Below are 10,489 nucleotides of genomic sequence, written 5' to 3' on the forward strand. Positions count from 1 at the left end.
AGTGAGCCAGAAGGCAGCACCTTCCTCAAGCACATAATGGTCTCCTAGTCAGCAGGCTCCACACTGTCCCCAGGAATTTACTAGCAGCAGTGACCCCAGCTCCAAATGCAACCAATTCCCTATTAACAGTAGCAGTAGAATGACACTTAAAAGAAAAAAGTGCCAGTCAGGTGTGGTCTTACACCCTGTGCTGATACTGAGCACAGCCCAGTGTCCCTGGAAACAGACTCCCAGGGCTTTTAACAAAGGCAATCTTGCCTCTGGCTCCTGATGCTAGTCAAAGCAGCCACCAAAAGAGTTTGCTCAGTTAAATCCTGAATAATATAGCTGAAGGAGCCCATGATAAAAGCCATTTTCAATAACTGCTGAAATTTTAGCCAATTATGAGATAGTATTTGTTCTGAGGAGGCTGGGAGTTACTTTTGGTAGACATAAGACACTTCAGTGGTGAGACTTAGGGACAAAGTAGTTAGGAAAGTATGTGACACAGAAAAGTAAGGATTCATATAACCCCTACAGAGTCAGAAGGAAAACATATGGTTTAGGAATGCATGTGGGCTCCTCAGCTCCCTAACCAGCCTGGCAATCCCAGTGCTGAGCAGCCAGGGAGTGAGCTGCAGAGATGGCTTGCTGAATGTTCCCAGGAAGATCTCTTCTAATATAGTTGGTTGAAACCACTTTAATGGAAAGGTCTGACATAAAATACCAGCTTGTGGAAAGCAAAGTCCTTCATAGCAAAATGTCATCTTTGATAAAAACAGATTTCCAAATGCTAAAAGCACGATTTTGACTCTTTTTAGGATTAAACATTTTATCATCTTACTTGAAAATGGCTCGTTACATAACATGAAATGAAAAAGGCATCTGAACAAAGCATTTTAATTTGAAATGCAAGCTTTCAGAATTTTGCTGCATAAGCAATTGACTCTTGTGAGTGGGTGTTTTATTTCATGCTGGAACAAGATATTTTAGTTGCTGTATCCTTAAAGCAGAATTTCCCTCAAAAGTGAGGATTCCAGGTTCTGTAATGCTCTGAGCACTTCGTTCTTGCCACCTTTTGAATGTGATATTCTGCAGTGACACAGACCACAAAAACTTCAGTCAATATATGACCAAATTAGACAGCAAATCCAGCCTCTTTCTTTCAGTGAAAAAAGAAAGAAAAAAATTATCTTTTCAACACCAGAAAAGCAAAGAAACTTTACTTCACCTTGGGAGTTAAGAAACTGAAAATGGCCTCAAAGTGGCCTCTGAGAGGTACCAAATCTGCACAATCACACAATTTGCCAGGTTTGTAGGGAAACTGACTGCACAGTTTGCCAATTTAGAATTTATATTACAGCTTTGTTTTTACAGTGGAAAATATTGGCAAGAGAAGATGGCAGTCAGTTGAAGTATTTTTCATTAGCCAGCCAATGGCTTCTATTGACTCACACATCAGTCAGCATTCTGGGGCTAGCACAGATCATCCTGAAGAGCTGGCTGGAGACAGTGCAGTGGGGTGGTCTCTCCCCCTAGGGCTTACCAATGTTACTGCTCATCAAGGAATCAAAGATGTCAAAATTCATTACTTGCAAGATCTGCTCTGTGTTCACATTCCATCAGCAGCACAAGTACACTTTAAATCTGGGTACTAAGTTGATAGTTCTCTAGAAGAATATCCTATGAGAGGGATGGTACACAGTGCTATACTAGAACTTTACTGACTTCCTGCTCCGTTAAACTATTTCCCTAAGTCCCAGCATCCTGGCTGTGCTGCTCAAAGACCAGTTCCAAGATGATATTCTCATCAAAAGAAAGTAACCATGGAATTCACTACCTAAAAACTCCTTGGGATTATTCCATTAGTGATTAGTTGTCAGTCCACGTTTCACACAGCTGGTATTATGTTTGACAACACTGAAACTCTCTCCTAGTCTAACTAACAGATGCCCAGAATACACAATCTAATTTACATTAGCAAATAGTAAACATGACACACACCTACTTTTTGAAACATTTCTTCGTGACCTGATGCACAGAAATGAAGGTTGCTGTTTGCAGTCCTTCTCCTCCAAGCTAAGTGTTAAAAGAAAAGTAATCCTTCTCAGTCCAGGCTCCAACTGAAATTGAATAAGCTTTCAGAATCTTTCCTGGCTGAAGCTGAATGAAGTACATTAGTCAAATGGCATTTAATTTTATATTCATCACTATAGGTGGCTCTTTTGAAGGGCTCTTCAGTAATCTTTTCAAAAATTACACAATTTATTAATAATGCTGGATAACAATGAACAAGTTAGTTAAGATCACACTTAGATGTAGAGCCATTTTCCCTTGTGCACGCCCATCCCAAGGGACCAGCAGGTGAACTTCACCATCCAGATCAAAAGAACTGCTGCCCAGTGGCCCAGTGCAGCTGGTGGACCAAGCACACAGCTACCATGCCCACTGAGCCAAGCTCTAGCATCACTAAACACAGGTTCTCTCCTTTTCTAACTGCTCCATTACCTCACCCTTGGCAAACCAGCACAGAAATGGATCGGAAAATCCTTGCTAACCAGTGCTCAGCCTACCTCCACTAAACTGCCATAGCACCAATATTCACCGAGTAACTCAAGTCTTCGTAAAGAAATAAAAAAATTAGAACAGAGCAATTGGGGTGTTCCAGGTTAAAGCCTATTTATATGCTTAGTACTGCATATAAATGCTGCAACAGTACATCATACTACTGGGAACTGGGGGGGAAGAGACAGATAAGTCACAGGCAAAATTTGATATGCATGAATTATTACATATGTACATAAGTACTTGCCCCATGTTGCAAGACATCTGATCCAGAGTGAAATCAATCACCAAACCACAGAATACCAGGTTGGAAGTGACCTCAAGGATCATCAACTTTTCTCAATAAAAGCATGGTCTAGACAAGATTGCCCAGCATCCTGTCCAGCCAAATCTCAAAAGCATCCAACATTGAGGAATCCACCACTTTCCTGGGGAGATTATTTCAGTGGCTGATTGTTTTCATTGTGAAAAATTTTCATCTCCTCCAAGAACCTTATCAAGTTCAAGTTCAATCAAATCAATATTAGCTGTGTCCACACGATATTGTGTTAAAGCTGTTCTTACCCCTTTAACCAAACTTTCATTCTATGAACTAAAAATTGTGAATTTCTGGCTTGGTTTTGTAACCACATTGAGGGAAGAGGAGGGATGGAAAAAATGGGCCAGTAGATAATTAGTACATGCAGGAAAAAGACAAGGAAGAACATATGAAGGGGACCAAGGAATAATGTGAAGAAAACTCAAGGATGGGGAGTAATTTGGGTAGACACTGCAAGATAGACAAGATGCAGGGATGGGGAAAATGGAACAGAGCTGAGAAGTCCAATATTTAAAGATTGGGCCATGTAAGAAAAGCTAATAAAGCATTTGGCAGGAAAAAAAATAAAATGGGACAGAACACATGCAGTAGGACTGAAGCTAAAGGGATGGAAGTAGGGAATGAGGAGACAGGAAACAGAAATTTAATCTAGATGTTAGAGTACTTTTGCATATCTAAATTTTTGCACTTTTTGAGGTGCACATGGTAATGTAATCTTATTCAGTTCTTTGCTAATCAATTCATGCAAATAACATCAGGCAATGCTTTCCCAGTTTCCTCTGAGTTCCCTGTGAGAAAAGTTGATGCTATAGAGACAGTAACTCGTTCTCAGAAATTGAGGAGACTTCATAGCCCAGCCTTCTACCAGGAAACTGTCCATGCTCTAGGGACATGCGGGGGACAAACCTGTGCTCAGATGATGCCAGTTCATGCTGCCGTTCTATCCAGTTAAGATGCACTCAAAGAGATCGCAAATACCACTAATAAATACAGACATAACCCTCTGGATTTCTCTAGCTGGGTTCCAAAACATTCAGCTCACTTAGTCAGGAGCTTCTGAATAACTTTGACAACCATGTGGGAATTAATGATCTCAGTTATAATTAAAAAGCCATTTGCCACTGTTTTTCATCTATTTTATATATGGAACCTAATATTTCCTTTGTGGATAACATTCATTTGACAACCTGATGCTAAATCTTTTCATCCAACTATTGCCTGACTGCATTTGTAAAGCGCTTCCCTTCATGTTTAAGGAAGGCTTTTGTATCCTTATCAAAACTAGAGATACACTTGTAGTTCTGCACAAAATAAAATATTCTGTCTCCCTCTACTGGCTCTGCATTAAATCAAACCAGAAAAAGGGAAAGAAAAACTAGAAAGGAAATGTTTATTGTTATCTTAGAGAATTCTATACAGAAACAATGCTCAAATAACAGAAGATTAATACTTTAATCATAGTTTCTAAACAAGTATTAGAAGAGAGAATACAAAGAATCTTTCTGAACACAGCATGAGACCCATTTAAAGTTATTATAGGTACATAGCACCACCACAGCAACACAGCTATGACAGAGAAATTACTTATATATTTGGGAAATCTTCTACTAAAATTATTTCTTCATTAAAAATACAAGAGAATATTAATGAACTTTCTGTTTCTGTAACTTCAGGTAATTTTATATTGAATCAAATTCAAGCATTCCTGCTTGCTTCCAGCCAGACTGACTTAAACTTGATGCTTTTACTTCTAAATAAATTACAGATAATACATGGTTTTGGTTTGGGTTGTTTGTTGGTTGTCTTTTGGGTTTGTTTTAATTAACATCAATCAAAATTTGTGGTTCAAGGAACTTCTGGTTTGCAATTTGATCAATCAAAATATATTTAGTAATGAAAGCAAGCTGTCACTATATAAAATACAGGGAGATGAAAGAAAGAGATGTCTTTCGCATAATCTTTAGATGACAGCTTTGCAAAACCTTGATTTTTTTTTTTTCTCGGATGATCTCTGAGATCATCCGAGAAAAAGATCTCTGCTTTTCTCAGATGATATAATTAAGTGTATAAAGCAGACTTTGTTTCTATTATGGACTTGAAATAGTTCATAGTGCTCCAGAACAAACATATATCTTCTTACCCCAAATAAGTCGAAATCACAAGAGAAACATGTGCCATGCTTGCCATCAGGTCATCACTGTGATTTCTCTCTTCATTGGAGTATTTTATTTAAATTTGGGTAAAAAAAGTATTACTAAAATGAAACAGTTAATTCATATATCCTACAAACTACAAGTACAGCACAGTGTACTGTACAGTGATATATGATTTTATAATATGTCCTACAGAACAATTTATCATTCCTTTAACAGAGCCATGACCATTCATGTGTCCAACCAAAACACATTTCACTCTGCAGTGAATTTTATTTTCTATGGGAATACTTACTTGTATGCAAAACATGCATCATCTACTAGGGACAAGGGTCAGCAGCATAATGAGAAACACAGTAAGTTATGAAGTTGTCCCTGGCAACTGTTCCTCTACATTTACTCTACCCACTCAGGGGTTCAAATGCTACAAGAACTGTGCTGGCTATCAGTGGTCCTGAAGCACAAGAAAGTCAGATGTGGGCTCCAAAGCTGTCAGGGGGGCAGGACTCCTCTGTGCATGCAGCAGAGACCAAGAGCCAGCATAGGTCTAAGACTGAGGAGTGGATGGCTCCCTGTGTGAGCTGCAAAACTCACAGATCCTGAACTTTCTGACACTGAACACAGTCCTGAGCATGCAGTTTTTTAAACAGTACCTGTTTTTTTCTCTCTGTAGAAACAGGTTAAAGCATGATAGACACTCGAGCAGAAAATAAGACATCAAATTTATCAGCCCTGTAATTTCTGAACTTACTGAAATTACCACTAGGAGTTAATTTGTCAAGCAGTATTCAAAAAGGGTCAGACAGAATCTCCACCTTTTTGTGAAACAGTATTTGTTTGCAACTGGGCTGTATAGATTGCTTAAAGGTAGCACTTAAACATCTGAATGTTAACTTAAGTTTAATTGAAGACTACAGTTCTACCTCTACATAGAGACAGCACTATGGGGGGGAAAAAAGATTCAGAGTTTACAGCCAAATCCTCTAAATATGAAGAAAATTCAAGTAGTCTCATTTAAAAGGAGACTACTGTATATGCTTGCATACTAGTGTCATGGAGGCCTTGGTTCTCAAGCTGACATTAAGAAAAGAGTTTTTGAAAAGAAATATGCCTACAGAGTACATGACAGCCAAGAACTTTCATGCCAGGTTTAAGTAAAACAAAGGAACGCTTTTAAATGCTTAAATATTTAATTTCACACTAATAAACAAGCTCTTAACTAGACTACGTCAGCACATGCCACTACAGTAAAATTCTTTTAGTAAAGTCTTTACATGCACCTCAAAGCTCCTACAGACATTTTTATGAAAAGACCATGCTTTATTTACTGTACCTGAAGATTTCTGTACCTGTCATGCTGCATGTTAATGAAAAAATAAGATGGAACATTAGGTTATTTTCACGTCTTTTCTAAAGGCATAATTTCTATTTATTCTTACATATCACGTCACATGCAGTTTTACTTTAGCAGAACTACCAAAAAGCACTTCAGTCTATCTTAAGGTGAAAACTTTGCCAAGTCAAATAAAAAGGTTTCACTGTGCAGGAAAAAAAGGCTAAACAATGAAAGAACAGCATTTCTTCTCTTTCCCACACACTCTCTCAGAAACCCCCAAAACACTGATGCTGATAAAGGGCTTTGAGGGAAGTAGGTTTTTTTTTACTAATACACCTCACCTTGGATCAACTTGATAGAAAGGAGTTACAAAAAATTAACAGCTGGGGCTACAGCAGCTTACCCAGCTGAGCTAGTTAAACTTTGCCTGTTTCCAGGTACCACTGACATCAGTAGGAGCCAGTCATATCTAAGGAATAGCATAGCCTGGCCTCTTGACTTTAAATTAAGTGTGAGGGCTTAAAATACTGCCCACCTTAATGAAATAAACTACTTACACTAGTACACAGAAAGTACTTACAGCGTTTCTGGGAAACTGCCTGTAAACAAGCTGTGACAATGTCGCAGTTCTTCTGGACCTTTTGTACAAGCCTGTCTTTCTGCTTCAGAAGACGGAGCAGCTTTGCTGATTGAACGGAAATTCTGTGATTCAGTTCTCGTTTTATAGTTGTTAATTCATCAACATCTGCCAACAAGCAGAGAAAACAACTTCAGTACAGGCCAAGACATTCACAAACAGCTTATTGTAGTTGACACGCAAAGGCACTTGCCCTGCAAACATTTACATATACAAGCTCTCTATAAACGACAAGTTCTATTGACTGGGGTAATTCCCAGTTATAAACACTTTCAGAATCTGAGCCAAAGTCTTTAATTTTCTTTTAAACAAAAGTACTTCAATTTATTGCACAGAGTATGAATCTTAACAATTATGCTGCTATAAACTCCTAGGAACATGACAGATGTAGCCAGAATATACTGATAATAGTGCAACCAGGGGATACATTTTAAATACAGTACCTTCCAGAAACTGCCTATGCAGAGACAAGAAATACACTTGTAACAGACGAGGGAACATGTTCAAGAAGCTGCCTGCAAAGCTACAAATGCAACTCCAGAATGACCTCTAAGTGGGAAATTCTTTCCACTAAAATGCAACTAGATGGCTTCAGTCATGGCCTCAGTTATCTCCCCTGGTCAGTCACAGTGCCACCAGATCCCTTTAGTTCATAAAATGTCTCAGCTAACTTCTAATATTCCTGCTGTCCCCCCGTAAGGTGAACTTCAGGTCCAGAAAAGGGAGTTGTTGGGGAGATGTCTTAAGTCCATTATTTTTTCTGAGTCCTCTGCTCTGTTCTCAGAGGCTCACCTCACCAGTGAAATCCTGGGTCTTGCTTATCACATGTTGACCTCTTCAGCTCCTCCCTGTAACAGCCTGGTACAGCTTGCCACCAGCATCTACACAGCTGCCTGCTCCCTGAAGCTAAGTTTTCAAACTATCACTTTCAATGCAACCCCTATCCCCTGATGCTGGGAAGAAAATCAGCCCAAAAAATCCCTTCTTCAGTAACCTGATATAATGAGAAAAATACATATGCATCCAGGAAAAGGAACTATCAGTGGGATGGTAAACAGCTCAGCTCATGTGGCAAATCTTTTACAAAAATTCTGGAAAGCCTAAAGAAAAGGACAAATTAGGCTGAAATGACCATCAACCATGGCCTAGTGAAAAGTATGACTGCAAGGAGAGGGGAGCCACTGATAAAACAATTCTGTATTTTATAGACACTTCCCTGTTTCAGCACCTGCTGCTCAGATGGAATTCCCAATCACTTGTAACAGGCAAGGTGATTTAAAACCAGATCTATGGATTTTGAGAGCAAAAAAAAATATAAGTTGCATTCCTACTTATACAGTCACTACCAGAGCTGTCAGATGAGTTTTATTCTTTCCTATTCATGCCAGTTAGCTGTCCCTGTAAAAACAAGTAACTTGGCAGCAAAACGAATGAAATACCACAAAATGTGTTTCTGTACAAGAAAATTTCCTGTTGGGTCTCAGGTTGCCAAAGGACACACAGAAGAACTCGAGCTACATCCTAGTAACATCAGATGGCGTATCATCTCATTAAGAAGCCAAACACGGAAGCAGATAGCTGTTTGTACAGCTCTGAAAAACAGGCATATTTAGTCACCTCTTGGGTTTTTTTCTCATCAAAAGTAAAAGTGATTAAACATCAGGAGACAAGAGGCCTTTGTTCTCTCTTCCTCTTCATTGGTTCAACTTGGAGTTGCACATCTCAGTCTTTCACAAACATGCACTGTTGAGGCTACCTAATTTTCATAAGAATTCTTTGAAAATTCCATTTAGATTCTGATTGACTCCAGCATTTACATTTTTCATTACACCCCTTTTTTTTTCCGGAAGACATGCCAAGCTCCAAATAAGCTTTACAGTTGTCCAGTTTAGTTTGTCCAGCAGAACTAAAAGGACCTGAGAAAAACAACTCTCTCTTATGACACTGTACGTGTAGCATGTCTTCTAGATTCAGAAAATAAGGACTGAGAAAGAAAGAGAAAGAAAGAGAAAGAAAAACTGGACATTTATTCATTACTGTAAGTGAGGAAAAGCACCAAACTCGCAGAAACACAAGAGCTTGGGCAATCTATCACAGAAACTAGTAGCAGACGACCCTAATTCTGCTCCTAGGGCACCCGAAACAAAAGAGGGAGGAACAGCACAGGAGGGCCTGGTCTGAAGAGCTCTCAGCTAACAGTATGTGGGAAGTTTCTCGGAGCCACGGCCATGCAGAAAGCCTGGATATAGACACACATAGACACGTGCGCGCAGGCACGGAGGGCACCTTCGGGAAGGACTCCCTTGCAGGCACAGAGGAAAAGCGAGGCGGCAGGGGCAGCTCCTGGCCCCAGCGGAGAGGTGGCAGGGGCAGGCAGGCAGGCGGGGCGGGCTGTACCTTTCAGCCGCAGGTACTTGACCTGGCTCGGCGGCTGCTGCAGCTCCCGGAGGGCGCGGGAGCGGGCGCTGCCCGAGGGGGTGGCCGCCTCGGCGGCGCTGTACAGCTCGGTGAGCAGCCCGCTCACCAGCGACGAGGTGCGGCTGGACCGGCCGCTGCCGGGACCCGCCTCGTCCTCGTCCTCCTCCTCCTCGGCCAGGCTGTCGGCGCTGCTGCCCGCCCTGCCGCCCGCGCCGGCCTCCCCCGCATCCATCTTCCGCACCGCCGCCGGGTTCCGGGCTCAGCCCGTTCCACGGCCACACGCCGGGGTGGGGCGGGCAGGGGAAAGGGAAGAGGGCGGGAGAGCCGGACAGGAGCGCCGCGCCCGGCTCCGCTCCCTCCCCGCGCACCGTGGTAGAGGCCGGGGCGGGCGGGGAGGCGGGGGCGCTGCACCTGCCGAGGAGCGGGGAGGGCGGGGACCTCGCTCCGCCTCGGGGCGGTGACACCGGGCGCAGTACCCGTGCACTGTGCGGCTGCCACGGAGGTCACCGCCGTCCTGCTGGCCGTCCCGCTCCTGCTCCCCCGGTGGAGCGGCGGCCCGCTTTTGCCAACAGTTCGGTACCTGTGCTGCGGCTGGTCCCCGTGACACCACCTGCAACCCGGAGCGGATGGCGGGGTCCGCACGGCCGCCAGAGCCGGGCGCGCCTGGGCTCTGGCTGCGGCACCGATGGCGGTGCCGGCAGGCCCGGCCACACGCGTAACAGCCGCGACTAATTCAGGTCGCGAATTGACAGAATCGCAGAATGGGTAAGGCTGAGTGGTCCAACCTCCCTGCTCAAGCAGGGTCATCCCAGAACACATCGCACAGGACTGCGTCCAGACAGTTCTTGAATATCTCCAGCGAGGGAGACTCCGCAACCTCTCTGGACAACCTGTTCCAGTGCATGGTCACCCACAGTAAAGAAGTTCTTCCTCATGTTCAGGTGGAACTTCCTGTGCATCAGTTTCTGTCCGTTGCCTCTTGCCCTATTGCTTGGTTGAGATGACCATTCTACCGCTGAGAAGAACTGGCTCCATCCTCTCGACGCGCCTCCCACGGATGTTTATCCACCCTCGGGAGCCGA

At 42.7% G+C, this 10,489-nt stretch overlaps 1 protein-coding gene across 3 annotated transcripts in view; it reads right to left on the bottom strand.

Annotated features, from left to right (window-relative positions):
• TBC1D30 (TBC1 domain family member 30) overlaps positions 1 to 10,104 on the bottom strand; it is a 53,349-nt gene extending 43,245 nt beyond the window's left edge. Inside the window, exons 1-2 of one of the 3 annotated variants that reach the window (XM_042017852.1) lie at positions 9,988 to 10,104; positions 6,933 to 7,097 (exon numbers count right to left, since the gene is read on the bottom strand). Coding sequence is in view for 2 of the 3 variants with exons in the window: in XM_042017848.1 (XP_041873782.1) it covers positions 6,933 to 7,097; positions 9,387 to 9,639 (418 nt within the window). In the remaining variant the exon portion in view is untranslated. Of the gene's footprint in view, positions 1 to 6,932; positions 7,098 to 9,386; positions 9,748 to 9,987 lie in introns of those variants that run through there. The other 2 variants (XM_042017848.1, XM_042017849.1) reach the window with 2 other exon arrangements.
• Between the last annotated feature and the right edge of the window lie 385 nt (positions 10,105 to 10,489).

The sequence above is a fragment of the Corvus kubaryi genome, unplaced genomic scaffold (assembly GCF_017639235.1).
Source record: "Corvus kubaryi isolate FWS band 111438036 unplaced genomic scaffold, C.kubaryi_AGA036_p1.0 137, whole genome shotgun sequence".
In the NCBI taxonomy this organism is placed as follows: Eukaryota; Metazoa; Chordata; class Aves; order Passeriformes; family Corvidae; genus Corvus; species Corvus kubaryi.